This window comes from Perognathus longimembris, chromosome 3, assembly GCF_023159225.1.
Source record: "Perognathus longimembris pacificus isolate PPM17 chromosome 3, ASM2315922v1, whole genome shotgun sequence".
In the NCBI taxonomy this organism is placed as follows: Eukaryota; Metazoa; Chordata; class Mammalia; order Rodentia; family Heteromyidae; genus Perognathus; species Perognathus longimembris.
The window spans coordinates 80,880,130-80,899,135 of NC_063163.1; the positions used below are offsets into that span (position 1 = coordinate 80,880,130).

Consider the following 19,006-nt stretch of genomic DNA (forward strand, 5'->3'; position numbering starts at 1 on the left):
AGCCTAAATGAGCAGGAGACCTGTCAAGATGAGCAGCCAGAGAGAGGGGAAGAGATCTAGAACTGTGGACACTGGGATGAGATAGTCTCAGAAGGACCTGGTTAATTCTATCAGGAACCACAAGTAGGGCATTAAGTAGGATGCTGATGGAAGGATATATAGTAGACTAAGCAACAATAAGACTGTTAGTGATCTTGGGAAAAGCAACTTGTATGGTGTTTTGAGGGCAGAAGCCGGGTTGAGACACCAGCAAAGATACCAAATTTAATCTAAATTCCCTTTATGAGCTGGCTCTTTTCATTCACTGACTCCCTTCCTCCTCCCTCACCTGTATGGGTGCATGGTCTTGTTTACTCTTTGTCTCTGTTATCACTAATCTTCCCTCTGTCTGTTGAGCTCTACTGGACTGCTGTGATACCCCACTAAGCCACAGTCACATAGGCCTCCAGTATGAACCCCCATACCCGTTGGGTGACATGGCTTAATTTGCTAGCTTATTTACATCTCCTCTTTGTAATGGGGTCTGCCCAAGGGAGGGGACCACAATGTAATAGGGTCCAAGGTTGCGGGGGTCCCCCATCCCTCCAAGAGTTCACTACTCAGAAACAGTCTCAAGTAAAAAGATGGATTTATTGGGAAAGCAAAAAGTATACTGACCGGAGCAGGCTGGCTGGCCAGGGCCACAGCCCAGACTCCGGAGCTGGGACCGCACACCCTGGGCCACACTTGGGGTTCAGGTTATAAAGGCAAACACCACATGGTCAAACCTGCCACACGCAGGTGGCCAATGAGGTTACAACACTTACAGAGCATGCCAGGTCACATGCAGGTGGCCAATGGAGTTACAATCTGTCTCATAGTAACTGTTGGAACCAACCTATCATTTTAGTTAGACTTGCGCACGGATTTGGCAGGGCTCACATGATGCAAGCAGATACGCCTACTCATGGGAGGGCACAGGTTTAACCTTAAACATTCCACTACTCAGGTGGTCAAGCAGTTTACACAATCTTATCACAGCCAAGGGGAACTTCCCTGGATAGGCTGGGGAGATCTTAGTGAACATGGAGTCGGCTTCTGCTCTTTAACTAATCTGAGATGGAGTCAATCTGACACGCCTCAACAGCCAGTGATGGCACTGGCCAGATCTGACCTCCATATTACAGTCTGCCCATTAAACTCTGTCTGTGTGCGCTCAAACACACCAGTCCTGGGGCTTGAACTCTCGGCCTGAGCACTGTCCTTGAGCTTTTTTGCTCAAGGCTAGTGTTGTACCACTTGAGCTACAGCTTGACTTTGGGCTGTTCATTGGTTAATTGAAGATAAGATTCTTACAGACTTTCCTGCCCTGGCTGGATTCTAGCTGAGATTCTTAGGTCTCAGCCTCCTGAGCAGCTTAGGAGTAACTGCCTGAGCCACTGGTAACTTGACTATACAGTTCTTGGAGGGTGATACTGAATCTTTATCTTTATCTGGCGTATCAGACATTAGATACTACAAGATGCCGGAGATAGCTAGGTTTTTAGTGTAAATTTGTAGTGACAACAGTATTTGCAGGCAGGGATCAAGGGCATTAGATAACCTTGCTGAAATTCAGTCTGTCATAGAAATTCCCCTTATTCTGGGATTCAGGAGATACTTCTTTTCAACTTTGTTTATCGTGATAAACATTGTGGAAGCACTGGGACTTAAATACTTTGGCTTCTTTCCACTTATCCACAGAATGAATGAGATTGATGAGACTTGAGTTCCCAGAAAGTATCTGAAGGTCAACCATGGGATTGGCTTTTGTAAGCTATTGGGATTGTATGGACACTTTCCAGACTGCATCTAGAATCATTTCTAAAACTACTTCCAGCATTGAGTTGCAGGGAATCCTTACTCTTTTAGTGAGATTATTATGGCAAAAATGAGTTAGACCACAGCTTTTCATTGCAATGTTTTTTAATCCCTTTAAGGTTTTCTTTTTGTTGTTTTTAGGTGCTGTCCCTGAGCTTCATTTGCTCAAGGCTTAGCAGCTCTACCACTTGAGCTACTGTGCCACCTCTGGCTTTTTCTAAGTAGTTTATTGGAGATAAGAGTCTCAAAGACTTCCTTGCCTGGACTGGCTTTGAACTTACATCCTCAGATCTCAGCCTCTTCTGAGTGGCTAGGATTACAGGCATGAGCCACCTGTGCTGGGCTCCCTTTCAGCTCAGGGCCTGGGCACTGTCCCTGCGCTTCATTGCTCAAGACTAGCACTCTACCACTTGAGCCACAGCACCAATTCTGACCTTTTCTGTTTATGTGGTACTGAGGAATGGAACCCAGGGCTTCATGCATGCTAGACAAGCACTCTACCACTAAGCCACATTCCCAGCCCAGCTTTATAGTTTTTATTCTGATAAAAAAAATGTGTCCATTTTAAAATTATTAATCATTTGTAAGCGGCATTAAGTGCATTGATTAGTGCTTGCTATACCTATCATTGCTATCCATTTCCAGATCCTTTTCATCATCCCAAATTGAAGCTGTACACATCTAACAATAGCTCCCCATTCTCCTTCTTCCTGTTCTTTCTGTTCCTATGAATTTGTCTGTTCTCAGTCCTTTAAGTGAAATACACAATATCTATCCTTTTGTATCTAGTTCATTTCATTTAGCATCATTTTCAAAATTCACTTATTGTGTATAGCATATGTGTAGGAATTTCTTTCCTTTTTAAGTCTGAATAATAGCCACTTGTATTTATACCACCTGTGTTTATACATTCATCCATAAGTGGGCATGTGGGCTGCTTTTACCGTGAGCTCTTGTGAATACTACTACTGTGAAAATTAGTGTACAAACTGTGTTTGAGTCCTTATTCTAAGTTTTTTGGGAGCATATGCCCAGACTCTATTACATTTTATGATCAGCATATTAACACAAATGTTTACAGCAGTCTCTATCTCTTTTATGCACTCCCCCTTTTTCTCCCCTCTCCCCGTTCCTTCTCCTCTCTCTCCCTATCCCCCTCTTTCCTTCAACTAGGGTTGGACCTAAAGGCTTTGTGCTTGCTAGGCAGGCGTTCTATCACTGAGTCATGCCTCCAGCCCTTTTTTAACTTGTCTTTGAGATAGGATCTCACTTCTCCAAATGCATGTCTGGACTGCAATTCTAATTTTCACTTGCCACTGTGACTGAGACGTCTTACAGTTTTTTCTGCCTGGGCTGGCCCAGATCTGTAGTCTTTCTGATTTCAGCATTCCATATAGCTGGAATAACAGTTGCACACCTGGCTTTTGGTTGAGAAAGGGATCTCTTGAACTTTTCTGCCTCCCAAATAGCTAGGGTTACAGTCATGAGTCACTCTCACATAACAAATTTTTGTAAGTTTTATGTGGTAATTGTTATTGTTGTATGTGGAGTGTTATCTTGTTTTGTTTTGTTTTTGGTGCCAGTCCTGGGGCTTGAATTCAGGGCCTCTCATACTTGCTCAGCCTTTCACTCCCAGCTGATTCCCTGCTTCTGGAGCCACGCCTTTACTTCTGCCTTTTGCTGGTTATTTGGAGATAAGAGTCTCACAGACTTTGCTAATTTTAAACTACAGTCCTCCAATCTCAGCCTCTTGAGTAGCTAAGATTATAGGCATGAGCCACCAGTACCTTGCTAAATTTTCATAAATGTGTGTGTGTGTATTTGGTACTAGTACTGGGGCTTGAACTCAGGCCTGGGCACTATCCCTAAGCCTTTTTTGCTCAAGGCTAGCACTGTACGACTTTGAACCACAGCCCCACTTCCAACTTTTTGGTGGTTAATTAGAGATAAGAGTCTCATACTTTCCTTCTTGGGCTAGCTTCCAACAGTGATCCTCGGATCTCATCCTCCTGAATAGCTAGGATTATAGGCATATTTTTGTAAGTTTTTTGTTTGTTTGTTTGTTTGTTTGTTTTTGGCCAGTCCTGGGACCTGGGCTCAGGGCCTGAGCACTGTCCCTGGCTTCTTTTTGCTCAAGGCTAACACTCTGCCACTTGAGCCACAGCGCTTCTTCTGGCCATTTTCTGTATATGTGGTGCTGGGGAATTGAACCCAGGGGCTCATGTATACGAGGCAAGCACTCTTGCCACTAGGCCATATCCCCAGCCCTGTAAGTTTCTTTTTGCCAGTCCTGGGGCTTGAACTCAGGGTCTGAGCACCATCCCTGGCTTCTTTTTGCTCAAGACTAGCACTCTACCTCTTGAGCCACAGTGCCACTTGCAGCTTTTTCTGTTTATGTGGTGCTGAGGAATCAAACCCAGAGCTTCATGCATGCTAAGCAAGCATTCTACCACTAGGCCACATTCCCAGCCTTTTTGTAAGTTTTTCAGAAAATGTATTTAATCAGTTCTAAAGCAGTCTTGGATAGTGATCCAAAAGCTGCATTATAGGTTGAGTACATGACTTAATTGGCAAATTGGTAAAGTGCTTTGCTGGCAGGTTCAGTCCCGTGTGTGTGTGTGTGTGTGTGTGTGTGTGTGTGTGTGTGTGTGTGTGTGTGTGTCACACACACAGCTGCATTTTTTCTGTAAATAATAAACCATTTTATTCCTGCTTATACTTACCTACTTTGTCTGAAAGAACCAATTGCTAATTTCCCCCATGCCTTATAAATAGGTCTGTTTCCATTAATATCTGGCTTCAGTGTCTGAACGAACAGAAGTCAGTTATGTTGCTGATGTATTCTCAAATCATGACAAAATGTGCATGCTTCTGAAACTGTGACCTGAGGACTAAGAGAGTCTTTCATAGGAAAAAGTTTAAGTATATTGCCATAGGAATGTTTCATGTGGAGACCTCTTTCTGTTTTACTGACCTATAAATTCATTCTTTTAGTAGGCTATAAAATATATCTGAAAACAGTGACTCTATTTCATCTTTACTGATGTGGAGACTAACTAATACCTTTCTTTCATATGAACTTGCCTAATCAACAGTATCTTTTTTCTTTTTTTTCTTTTTTTGGCCGTTCCTGGGGCTTGACTCAGTGCCTGGACACTATCCCTGAGCTTCTTTTGCTCAAGGCTAGCACTCTACCACTTGAGCCACAGCACCACTTCTGGCTTTTTCTGTGTATATGGTACAGGGGAATCGAACCCAGGGCTTCATGCATGCTAGGCAAACACTCTACCATTAAGCCACATTCCCAGCCCATCAGCAGTATCTTTGATGGAAGGATTTTTTTTTTTTTTGGCCAGTCCTGGGGCTTGAACTCAGGGCATGAGCACTGTCCCTGGCTTCTTTTTGCTCAAGGATAACACTCTACCACTTGAGCCACAGCGCCATTTCCGGCTTTTTCTACTATATATGTGGTGCTGAGGGATTGAACACAGGGCTTCATGTATACGAGGCGAGCACTTTACCACTAGGCCATATGGAAGCCCTAGCTTCCACTAGGATTTTTTTCATTATGTTAGTCTTGATAAAACATAGCTGTTCACATATGGTGCTGTTTTAAAAAATTAGTTATTTTCATAAAGTATTTGGTACTAATGGAGAAATCAGAAATGTTTTCTAAGAAAATGTTTTATACTAACGAAGGGGATACTTGAAAAGCCCACCCCATCTTCATAGCTTTACTCTGAGATGTTGAGGGCTGTTGATGTTCTCCACATAATTACCTCTACATAAAGTAGGAGATGAGCCCAGGGGGCTCAAGGCTCACAAGAACCACCTTTGTGAAGAAAAGAGTGGCCCCTTCCTCAGGTAATATCATCTAGCCCTAGGATATGACTCTCCTCACTAGACTGTCCAGCCTACATTATAAAGCTGCATCCCTGGGGAGAAGGGGTGGCTTGTACCTTAGCATTCTCTGACTCTGTTGACCAAGGGACCCTGTGCAGGGAATAATAGAGCAGTGTCCAAATAACGGTTTGTGACTTTGTGAGCCATATAGTCTTGTCACATATATTCAGCTCAGCTGGTGAAATGTTACAGTAGCCACAGATGGTATATAAAGGAGTGAAAGTGACCGTGTCTGTTGGGGTAGCAGTAGGCCATATTTTGCCAAGTCCTGGTCTGTGGCAACCCATAGCATTTCCTATAGCATATTATCTGTCTATTAATAGCACCACTTCCTGCCACCCTGTGTGAGGTGTTCTTACCAGACTGTAACTTCTTAGGTGTCTTCTTTATTTACTTTTTGTACCTTGAATGTAAATGATTAATTTATTGTGTTTTACTTGATAAGACACCTGTAAGGCCTAAAATACAGGCATGCATTGCTTAGGAACAGATAGGTGTTGTGAGAAGTGTGGTGTTACGCATTTGTGTCATTGTGCAGACATCAAACATCAGAGGTTTTACTTAAGGTGTTTTGAGCTACCATCATATGTTCTGTTGTCTTTGAGGAAAATGTCACCAAACAGCTTATCATTGTTCATATTTGGTTAAGTGGAGATAAGAGTCTTCTGGACTTTCCTGCTCAGGCTGGCTTTGAACCGCAACGTGAACCACCAGTGCCCAGCTTTTAATGAAGTATTTTTAAAGGTTGCTAAAATACTTCTCTTTTCTGCTGTCCATCTGAGTTAAATAAGTTTTTTGTTTGTTTTCCTGTGTGAGTTCACCACCTAGATATGGCACTAAATGGAATATAGAATTTGAGCCATTAAAAAAACTTGCCAAGCCAGGTGCAAGTGGCTCACACCTGTAATCCTAGCTACTCAGGAAGCTGAGATCTGAGAATTGTGGTTCAAAGCCAGCCCAGGCAGAAGAGTCCTCATGAGACCTTACCTCCAATTAACCAAAAAACAGAAGTGGAGCCATGGCTCAAAGTAGTTGAGTGCTAGCCTTGAGCAAAAGGGCCCAGGAACAGTGTCCATGACTGACCAAAAAAAAAAAAAAAAACGCCTCGTCAAAACATTAGAGAATTCGTTTTTAACTTTTCGGATATAATAAATTCTACAAACTTCCTCTCTTATGTACAGACACTCATAAAGGGCCTCAATTTTAAGAGCATAAATGTTCCCACAGCCAAAAAGTTTGAGAAGTGCTTGTCCAAGGCAGTGTCTGTGCAGGGTTAGACTAGTAGTTATTTGGCTTGATGAATGAAATAGAATGCTTTCATTGTATACTTGGAAGATGGACACCTAGAACACATTACAGAACAGTGCTTTCTGTGTCTCAGTGTGACTTGGTTTTAGTATGATGTGTGTTATAGCACTTGCTGGCATTGCAGCTAGAAATGGATATTTGACTGTAGAAAATTAACTAAAATCCAGTATGGTTTAAAATTTTTGAGGATGTAGAATATAGTTTTAGATACGAAAGGAATTTCTGACAGCTTTTTTACTTTTTCTATTGAGGTAAAGTTTTGAGGAAAACATAATTTAAAAATTGATAGTTTTTGTAATAACCATATAAAAAATATGGGCTTCAACACCTGATGACCTATATGCATGTAGCACTTGTCAAAGTCTTCAAGTCTGTTTAAAGTACATTTGGCTCGTTGTAAATGTATATTTACATAAATTTACGTAAATTTTGGCATGTCGTAAATGTATGTTTTGTTTCTTTTTGTACTTTAATAAGAATTCCTTGGGCTGGGAATATGGCTTAGTATTATAGAGTGCTTACCTAACAAGCACAAAACCCTGGGTTCTGTTCCTTAGCAGAAAAAGCCAGCAATGGTGCTGTGGCTCAAGAAATAGAGTGCTAGCCTTGAGCAAAAAAAAGGAGTCAGGGACAGTGCTTAGGCCCTGAGTCCAAATCCCAGGACTGGCATAAATAAATAAATTCCTTTATTTCAGAAAATAGTTCTTATCATTAATGTCTATCCAGAGACATTAACTAGACATTATCCAGATAACTAAGCAAGAGGGCATGAGGAACAACACAGTTTTGTTGGTTTGATAGAATCTGAAATATAAGTTAAAGAGAGGCTGTGAAATAAGATTGTTGGGTATGCCAGGCACTGGTGGCTTACCTTTGTAAAGTCCTAGCTACTCAGGAGTTTGAGATCTGAAGTTCATGATTTAAAGCCATCTGGGGCAGGAAATTTCTGTGACACTCTTATCTCCAGTTAACTATCAGGAAACTGGAAATGGCGCTGTGGCTCAAAGTAGTAGAGCACTAGCCATGAGCACAAAGAGCTCAGGGACAGAACCCAGGTCCTATAATCAATCCTGACCAAAAAAAAAGAATGGAAAGTGTGAAGGATGACTTCTTGAAAACAAGATTTCTAAGAGTGAAGCCATAGCAAGTATTTAAGGAAGGAGAAGTGGAGGAGTTGAGGACATGGAAATTATGGGATTGGCTGAGGGCAATGTGTGGAAAATAAGAGAAATAGGTGTCAAGAATGGACAGAGTCTACTCATTAGACACTGTGTGGAAAATGAACTATGTAACTTATGGGCAAAGACTGGAGGAGAAACTGGGGGAAGGGAAGAAAAGGGCAACATTGTGCAAAAAAGAAATGTACTTATTACCTGACTTATGAAATGGGAACCCCTCTGTACAACACCTTAAAAAAATTACTTGTTTTATTAATTTTTTGTTTATGTGGTACCAAGGAATCGAACCCAGGGCCACATGCGTGCTAGGCAAGCACTCTACCACCATACCACATTCCCAGCCCTGTACAACACTTTTATAATAACAAGTTATTATTTTTAAAAAGAGCTGTGTGCTTATAGGCACATATCTTGTAATCCTAGCGACTCAGGAGTCAGATCTGAGGATGGTGGTTCAAAGCCAGCCCTGGTAGCAAAGTCTAGGAGACTCTAATCTCCAGCTTACCACAAGAAGCCAGAAGTAAAGCTGTGGCTCAAGTGGTAAAATACTAGCCTTGAGCAAAAGAGGTTTGAGGACAGCACCTAGGCCCTGAGTTCAAGCTCAAGGACTGACACAAAAAAAGAAAAGACTATACCTAATGGGGAACGAGGATATTAAAGAATTCATTCCCTCCCCCTCAGGAATGGGCCGAGTATCTTGGGAGGAAGAATGATGACTCACTTTAGACCTGCTGGTTATGAAGAACCATCGGTAAGGACCCATGTGGAGGTCATCAGTGGCAGGAAAACTAGAAGTGGAATTCATGAGAGAGATCTATTCTTTACCTTATTTCTGAGTAAAACCAGTGAAAATTATGATTGGTGATTCTGGTGTAAACAGATACATGCTCAATCACAAAGACATTTTGTCAGTGGAATAGATTTTGTAAAAAAAAAAATTGATACTTTGGGTTCTTTTATAAGATGCTATAAGTGTACACTATGAACCTTTTCATTTGACCTTATGCTAAGCCAGCAAACCTTATTTTAGTTATGTAACTTGCTGCTTGTGCTTAACTCATTTCCTCTCATTTCTCTAGGGCCTATTCCCTGGTGGATTCCAGTCAAGTGTCTACATTCCTGATATCCATCCTCCTTATCGTCTATGGTAGTTTCAGGTAAGGGTTCTCCAAGAGGATTGAGTTCTGTTGCAGATGGAGGAAGCACTGCTCTGAAAATAGTGGCACCAGAACTTCGTATTCTGTAAAGAGAAATGGGACGTTGGCAGGATTTCAGTTACGGCAGGATTGTTCTAGTATTGTTCTTGAATTGGCTGCTGGTAATCTCATCATGGTTTTGCTTATTAGTACAAACATGGAAAAGCTAATTGCCTAAAATTCTAGTCTGAAAATAATGACTCCCCTAATAACACCCATCACTGGGAATGTTATAGAGAGAGCTCCTGACAGTAATTCTAGAGTCTCTAAGGGGACCCAAAATAAATAAATAAATAAATGGAGCCAGGTTCCAGCAACCCTTGCTACTCAGGAGGCTGAGATCTGAGTATCATGGTTCAAAGCCAGGAATGTCTGTGATACTCATATCTCCAATTAACTACCAGAAACCAGAAGTAGATGGTAGGGTGCTACTCTTGAGCAGAAAAGCTCAGGAACAGTCCCTAGGCTCTGTGTTCAAGCCCTACAACCAACCCCCCAAAAAGGTAAATGGAAAGTTAATTCAAAATTTAAAAATAAGAATTACTTTTTTTCCTCTGACTCAAATTCAAAAGCTAAAATTCAAAAGCTAAATTCAATCTTGTATTTACCCTGACCTTAGTGAAATCTCTCCTTCACTGTGCTTACTCCAATATTAGAATAACAACAACAAAAGGGGTATCCTTAAGATTAATTTTATTTTTGCCGGGTGCCAGTGGCTCATGCCTGTAATCCTAGCTACTCAGGAGGCTGAGATCTAAGGATCTCAGCTCAAAGCCAACCCTGGGCAGTAAAGTCTGTGAGACTCTTATCTCCAATTATTATTTTTCCTTTCTTTTTTTTGTTTGTTTTTTTTTTTTTTTTTTTGGCCAGTCTTGGGGCTTGGACTCAGGGCCTGAGCACTGTCCCTGGCCTCTTTTTGCTCAAGGCTAGCACTCTGCCACTTGAGCCACAGCGCCACTTCTGGCCATTTTCTGTATATGTGGTGCTGGGGAATTGAACCCAGGGCCTCATGAATACGAGGCAGGCACTCTAGCCACTAGGCCATATCCCCAGCCCTATTTTGCCTTTCTCTTCCTATTTCTTAAGTGGTAGAGTGCTAGACAAAAAAAGCTCAGAGACTGTACCCAGGCCCTGGGTTTATGCCCCAGGGCCAGCACTCTTCTCTCTGCGCCCACCCCCCCACCCCCAGCTAGAAGCCAGCTTTAATTTTATTTTATTTTTTGCCAGTCCTGGGGCTTGAATTCAGGGCCTGAGCACTGTCCCTGGCTTCTTTTTGCTCAAGGCTAGCACTCTACCACTTGAGCCACAAGCCACTTCTGGCTTTTTTCCTATATATGTGATGCAGAGAAATCGAACCCAGGGCTTCATGTGTTCGAGACAAGCACTCTACCACTAGGCCATATTCCCAGCCCTAATTTTTTTTTTAATTTTAAACTTTCAGTATATATACGAGACAAGCACTCTTGCCACTAGGCCATATCCCCAGCCCTCAGTATATATATATATATATTTTTTTTTTTTCCTTTTTTGCCAGTGCTGGAGCTTGAACTCAAGGCCTGAGCACTGTCCCTGGCTTTTTTTGCTCAAGGCTAGTACTCTACCACTTGAGCCACAGCGCCACCTCTTTTTTGTATATATGTGGTGCTGAGGAATTGAACCCAGGGCTTCATGTATACGAGGCAAGCTCTCTACCACTAGGCCATATTTCCAACCCACTTTCAGTATTCTTAAATTTAAAAAAAAAGTCTGGAGGCTGGAGGCACGGCTCATGTGGTAGAGTACCAGCCAGTGAGCAAAAGCGCTAGACATCAAGTTCAAGTCTCACAGGAAAAAAAAAAAGGTGCTCAGGTGAATTAGAACTGTGCTTGGTGTTAAGAGCACAGACTCACAAACCATGCAAAGAGGATATAACATAAATATGGCAGCAGTCTGCACATGAATGCTGCTGCCAATTGAATAAAACCCCAATACTCATGGCATATTCTAAATTGTTTGGGCAATACCAGGGTTTGAACTGAGAACCTCACACTTGGCTAAGCAGGTGCTCTCCTACTGAGCTATACCTCTAGCCCTTTCTTGACTTTATTTTTTAGATAGATTTTCTCTTGCTTCCTGCCTTGGCATGCACCTGTGCCTTAATTTGCCTACTTTAGGCTTCCCATTATAGCTGGGATGACAGATATGCACAGCCATGCCAGGCTTCTTTCTGCTGAGGTATGTAGTGTGAGTAACTTTTCTGTCCATACTGGCCTGAACTGATTGTCCCAATCTCATTCACCATAACTAGGGTGACAGTTTTGGTGCTTGGATTATTTAAATTGTTTGAAATTAGTAATACATCAGCAGAAAATGAGCCAAGTAGGCTAGGCATGGTGGTTCATGCTTGTAATCCCAGCATTTGAGAGACTGAGGAGGCAGGAAGATCCTGAATTTGAAACCACCTTGGGCTATATATAGCAAGAAGAATATGAACCAAGAACTTGCTTAGGCGATTCAGAAAGAAAGAAAAAAATGAAATAAGCTAATTTGGATGGAAACTTGTTTAATGAACAGTAGTAGTAGGTAAAGAATTATATATCAAAGACTCACAGTGCCTACAGTTTACCATACTTCTTTGAGGCCTTCTTATGTCTCCTTTCTCCATTGAATGTTTTCTTTTGTTTGGTTTGGTTTTGCTAGTTGTGGGGCTTGGACTCAGGGCCTGAGCACTGTCCCTGGCTTCTTTTTTTTTTTTTTTTTTTTTTTTTTGCCAGTCCTGGGGCTTGGACTCAGGGCCTGAGCACTGTCCCTGGCTTCTTTTTGCTTAAGGCTAGCACTCTGCCACTTGAGCCACAGCGCCACTTCTGGCCATTTTCTGTATATGTGGTGCTGGGGAATCGAACCTCATATACATGAGGCCCTGGGCTCATATACATGAGGCAGGTACTCTTGCCACTAGGCCATATCCCCAACCCTGTCCCTGGCTTCTTTATGCACAAGGCTAGCACTCTACCTCTTGAGCCACAGTGCCATGTCTGGCTTTTTCTGTATATGTGGTGCTGAGGAATCGAACCGAGGGCTTCATGCATGCTAGGTAAGCATTCTACCACTAGGCCACATTCCCAGCCCTCTCCTTTAAGTGTAAAATGCACATGTGTGAAATCCAATGGTGCTTTACTCATTGTTAATTACCCTTGCAGTCCCTAGACCTATTTAGAATATAGAAGAGATTGTGTTGCTGGTTGAATCAGAGTTGATCGAGTATAGAGAAAACAGTACTCACCAGTAGTGCTGAAGATTAAGTTGGCACACCCTTTCTGGAAGCAGTTGTGTACTGTGGAGAATGCTCTGTGTGCATGTCCTTTGACCCAACCTACATTCCTCCTTACAGGTTTTGTTTTTTCAGTCCGGGGCCTTGAACTCAAGGTTAGGGCACTGTCCCTGAGCTTCATTTGTTCAAGGCTAGCATTCTACCACATTTCGCCACAGTGCCACTTCTGGCCTTTTCTGCTTATGTTATACTGAGGAATCGAACCCAGGGCTTCATGCATGCTAGGCAAGCACTCCACTACTAAGCCACATTCCCAACCCCTGCCTTCCAGGAAGTAATTATGGATGTGCACAGATGTATAGCTGGAAGATCCACCTAGGCTGGAACTCTTTGATCTGCAGACAGAAAAACTCTTGAACTGATAGACAGGAAGAAATATTATAGGGTATTTTTTTAATGTGGCAATAAGAACTCTTTCATAGTTCAAAAGGGATCTTCTTTCTTTCCCAATGTTAGCAGCTTAAAATACTCTCTTTATTACTTTTCTGACCTACTTCTTTCATAAGCAAAACTAAAACTTACCTATAAATTTTTCCCCCACAGGTCTCTTAATATGGACTTCGAAAACCAAGATAAGGAGAAGGATAGTAACAATTCTTCTGGGTCTTTCAATGGCAACAGCACCAATAACAGTAAGAAATTTTATTACATCAGTTAACTTGCTTCAGCAGCACTTGATTCTTTCCATACTCCAGTTAATAAGGTACTGGGTTCGAGGTTGTGTTTGGTGTAACAATAAAATCTAATCTCAGTTCTATAAATCCGTTACATTTTTATGTTCTGGATCTGAACCACTGATTTCTTACATATACCAAAGTCGTGTCTAAGATCTTGCTTCTGAGATTTTGTTTCTCAAAGATGAATAAGATAGATTCTCATGCCAGTTTATAACTATATTTAAAAACATGGATGAAGCGAAGTGCTGGTGGCTCACACCTATAATCCTAGCTGCTCAGGAGGCTGAGATCTGTCTGCAGATTGTAGTTTGAAGTGCAAGAAAGTCTGTGTGAGACTCTTTATCTCTAGTAAACTCCAAAAAAAAAAAAAAAAGTAGAACTGTAGCTTAAGTGGTAGAGCACTATCCTTGAGCAAAGAAAGCTCAGGGACAGTGCCTAGGCCCTAAGTTCAAGCCCCAGAGACCACCACTAGATAAATACATACACACACACACACACACACACACACACACACACACACACACACACACAGATGGACAGACTTCTGTGAGGTTGATGATTTTTTTCATTTCTTTGTTGTCAAAGGGATGTACAGAGGGGTTACAGTTTCATACGTAAGGCAGTGATGAATACATTTCTTATTCAACTTGTTACCTCCTCCCTCATTTTCCCCCACCTCCCCCCTCCCCATTTCCCTCTCCACCCATGAGTTGTACAGTTGGTTTACACCATATAGTTCTGTCAGTATTGCTGTTGCATTGGTTTGTCTTTTTATCCTTTGTCTCTCGATTTTGGTATTTCCTTTCCCTTCCCTAGTTCCAATACACATATATACAATATCCAGGGTACTAAAATCAGTTACAGTGATGATATCAGGGGTAAAACCACAGGAAATAAATACAAAAGAAGGTGATTTTTTGTTGACCACAAGTTCATTCAATGACAGGAGGGGGGCCAGGTGGAGTGGAGGGTAGGCAGTACTTGGGTTTGAAGCCAAGGCTTGCTAAACTGAGCCATGCCTTTAGCTTTTTATTAACAGGTTGTTTTTAAGTTGGAGTCTCTCTTCTTGCCCAGGCACATGCTTAAACTGAGATTCACCTAGATCAGGCTTCCTATAGTTTCTGGGATGACTAGCATGTACTACCATGTCCAGATTCTGTCTGTTGAGATGGAGTTTTATGGACTTTCCTGCCTGAACTGGCCTGCAACCACAATCCTCTCAGTCTTAGCCTCCCACGTTGTCAGGATTACAGGTTTGAGCTACTGGCACTGAGCCATTCAGAGGCTCTTAAAGAAAGCTAATTGAAGTACTTGTAAAACTAAGCACTATGAGGATCTCCCCTGACAGTTAATGCCTGAAGATAACTGCTTTTTGCTAGTCGAGCACTCTACCATTTGAATCATGATTCTAGCCTGTTTTGCTTTCATTATTTTTCAAATAGAGTCTCACTTCTTTGCCCTGGCTGGCTTAGACGGTGATCCTCCCACTTCAGCCTCCTGAGTAGTTAAGATGCCCAGCTGAATACCTGGCTTTTGTTTTGTTTTCATTTTAAGTAGAACTGTATGGGCTGGGAATATGGCCTAGTGGCAGAGTGCTTGTCTTGTATACATGAAGCCCTGGGTTCGATTCCTCAGCACCACATATATAGAAAAAGCCAGAAGTGGCACTATGGCTCAAAAGGCAGTGTGCTAGCCTTGAGCAAAAAGAAGCCAGGGACAGTGCTCAGGCCTGAGTTCAAGCCCCAGGACTGGCAAAAAAAAAAAAGAACTGTGTTACATATCAAATGTTCAGCAGATTTATTTAGAATAGTTTAAAAAATAGACACAACCCATTGGCCCATAAAATAAATTTATATGGTTTATCCATACAATGGGATAGAATTGAGCATTAAAAAGAACTAAATACTGACACATACTACACTGCAAATGTGCCTCAAAGTATTATGCTAAGTGAAAGAAGCCAGACACTGCATATTATATGAATCCATTTATATGAACTTCCCCAAACAACAGGTGTATCTAGACAAAAAGTAGATTCATGGCTGCCTGGAACAAAAGAAGGAAATTAGCTATAAATGAAGGCTCTTACACGGCAATCAAATTGCTCAAAAATTAGGTGATGGCAAGGGTTTCACAGTTTGTTAGTTTACAAAAATATTGAGTTATATACTTAAAGAGTTAATATACTTAAAATTGAGTTATATATTTAAAATGTTATGTGAATAATAGAAAAAATTATGATGCTTATTATGGAACAGTCAAGTTAGAAATGAGTCTTGTTAAGTGCTGGTGGCTGTAATCTGTAATCTTAGCTACTAAAGAGTCTTGAGATCCAGAGGTTATAAAAAGCCTGGTAAGGGGCTGGGAATATGGCCTAGTGGCAAGAATGGTTGCCTCGCATACCTGAAACCCTGGGTTCAATTCCCCAGCACCACATATATAGAAAACGGCCAGAAGTGGCTCTGTGGCTCAAGTGGCAGAATGCTAACCTTGAGCATCAGGAAGCCAGAGACAGTGCCCAGGCCCTGAGTCCAAGGCCCAGGACTGGCAAAAAAAAAAAAAAAAAAAAAGCCTGGTAAAAAGGCAGGCTAACATAACAGCATTGTTCAAGTAGTAGAATACCAACTGAGCAAACATGAGGCCTTAGGTCCAAACCCCCATATTACATATTACCATAATGAAATAGGACTACACACCTGCCAAAATAGGTGAAATTAAAAGCCAACCACACAAATTGCTAATAAGATTATTAACAAGAATGGACCCTTAGGGCTGGGAATGTGGCTTAGTGGTAGAGTGCTTACCTAGCATGCATGAAGCTCTGGGTTCAGTTCCTCAATACTACATAAACAGAAAAGGCTGGAAGTGGCACTGTGGCTCAAGTGGTAGAATGCTAGCCTTGAGCAAAAGGAAGCCAGGGACAGTGCTCAGGCCATGAATCCAAGCCCCAGGACTGGCAAGAAAAAAGAAAGAGAGAGAGGGAAGGGAGGAAGGGAGGAAGGGAGGGAGGGAGGGAACCCCCTTACATACTACTAAGTGTACATTGGCACAGTCATTCTGGAAAATAGTTGAGCATGCACTAAATACACTTGGCCCAGCAGCTTTGCTCCTAGTTATATACCCCAAATACAAACGTGCATGAAGTACATACAAGCACAAGCAAATCAGTATGATGTGTAATTGCCAGAAACTTAGAAACAACCCAAGGGTCAGGCTGGATAAATATTACATTCATACAATGAAACTTAGTTCCTAAAAGCACGAATGATTTTCATAATAAAAGAAGCCAGAGGGGCTGGGAATATGGCCTAGTGGTAGAGTGCTTGCCTTATATACTTGATGCCCTGGGTTTAGTTCCTCAGCACCACATATATAGAAAAGGCCAGAAGTGGCACTGTGGCTCCAGTGGTAGAGTGCTAGCCTTGAGCAAAAAGTACTCAGGCCCTGAGTTCAAGCCCCGTGACTGGCAAAAATAAATAAATAAATAAATAAATAAATAAATAAATAAATAAATAAATAAATAAACAAACCACTGCACACACAAAAAAATAAATAAATAAATAAATAAAAAGAAGCCAGGGGCTGGGAATGTGACTTAGCATTAGAGTGCTTGCCTAGCATGCATGAAACCCTGGGTTCGATTCCTCAGCACCACATAGACAGAAAAGGCCGTAAGTGGCACTATGGCTCAAGAGGTAGAGTGCTAGCCTTGAGCAAAATAAGCCAGGGACAGTGCTCAGGCCCTGAGTCCAAGCCCCAGGACTGGCAAAAAAAAAAGAAGAAGAAGCTAGACATTGAGAATACTTGCTCCACAGTTCAATATACATGAAGTTCAAAAACAGGCAAAGTAAGATGGGCATCAGTGGCTCAGGCCTGTAATCCTGGCTGCTCAGGAGGCTAAGATCTGATGATCAGTTTGAAGCCAGTCTGGGCTTCAAGTCCATGAGACTCTTTGTCTCAAACACCAAAAAGCCTGAAGTATAGTCGTGGCTCAAGTGGTAGAGCACTAGCTTTGAACAAAAAAGCTAAGGGACAGTGCCCGGGTTCTGAGTTCAAGCCCCAGGACCAATGTGCATGAGTGTGCACACACACATACACATATGTTCACATGTACTCACAGAGAGGAAACACTCCATTGTTTGACATCTTGAATTCCTTTCTGAAGATTGCTAGATATGTGTGAGTGGAATTCTCTGTTAGGGAAAATAAACACACTGATACTGGGAAGTCCATTATATGTGGAAATTGGTTTCTTTTTAAATCATGGTAACATTCATTTATTTACAGTTATTTTATGCTAAACTTATTCCTGTGCCATAAGTTTTTGTTTCCTCAATTTCTTCTGGGGTGCCTCCTCTTTTGGTTTGGGAACAATCTGCTCCTTTTCAGTTAAGGTCATTTCAGTGTGGCAGGGGAGCTCATGCATGGGTTAATCCCACCATGGGCCCTGTAAGTTTGGCGGCACATCTTGGGTACTTTGTTCAGTCACCAGAGAGTCTACCTCTAAACGCTTTAGTTCAGAATTGCTCTCTGCATTTTTTTTTCTTTCCCCGATCCAGGTCCTTGAACTGCTCTATGCAGTCTTAAGCATGTGCAGCAGAAATTCAGCACTCCTTTTGGGCCACTGACCCTGTGTCCAGTCCCCCTGTTTAGCCTGGGCACATTGTAACACCAGAATGGCACACATTGCTTATTTTTTTTATTTTTGGACTCAGGGCCTGAGCACTGTCCCTGGCTTCATTGTGCTCAAGGCTGACACTCTGCCACTTGAGCCACAGCGCCACTTCTGGCCATTTTCTATATATGTGGTGCTGGGGAATCGAACCCAGGGCTCCATGTATATGAGGCAAGCATTCTTGCCACTAGGCCATATTCCCAGCCCACATTGCTTCTTTAAAGTGACATCTTTCAGATATTTGGTAGCTTTTTGGATATGCATATCCTTGATGACCTGGGCTGTTTCTCTGGGGTTCTTAAAGTGAACACAAAGATTTGAACCTCTTGACTTGCATGATTTTGTGGGGTTTTCTGGGTCTAGAGAGTAGCGAACCGTTTTCACAGGCCACTTACCTGGAAATTGCTTTTTGTGATTTTCTTTTTTTTTAATTTTGTACTCAGGGCCTTGAACTTGCTAGGCAGTCACTCTTATCATTTGAGCCATTCCTCTGGCCTGAAAATTACTTTTCTGTTGTTGGTGGTGGTCCTGGGACCTGAACTCAGAGCCTGGGTGCTGTCTCTGTTAATTGGAAATAAGGTTTCACAGACTTTGCTGCCCAGGCTAGCCTGGCTCCGATCTCAGCCTCCTGAGTAGCCAGGCTTATAGGCATGAGCCACCAGTACCCAGCCTGAAAATTACTTTTAGTCCCTTCTTTTGCTTAATTTTGGTAAATATTTAAGCAAAGGGTAAAAAAAATCAGTGTCTATTTTATAACCAGTTGTATATTTAGCTGTATTCACAGAATACTAAAAAAAAATGTTACTGTCCATAATTTCTCATTACCACCATGCTTTTCGTAGGTTGGTTACCTTTGGCTTTAAAGATAATGCAGTTGGATTTTCTTAGTTCTTCCTGGCTTCAGCTGCTCTGTTTAGCTT

The 19,006-nt window shown here is 41.9% G+C and overlaps 1 protein-coding gene across 1 annotated transcript in view; it reads left to right on the forward strand.

The window, feature by feature from the left end:
* Sppl3 (signal peptide peptidase like 3) overlaps positions 1 to 19,006 on the forward strand; it is a 78,438-nt gene that overhangs the window by 46,451 nt on the left and 12,981 nt on the right. The window contains exons 2-3 of the mRNA XM_048342827.1: positions 9,308 to 9,385; positions 13,278 to 13,366. Of these exons, the coding sequence (XP_048198784.1) occupies positions 9,308 to 9,385; positions 13,278 to 13,366 (167 nt within the window). The remainder of the gene's footprint in view (positions 1 to 9,307; positions 9,386 to 13,277; positions 13,367 to 19,006) is intronic.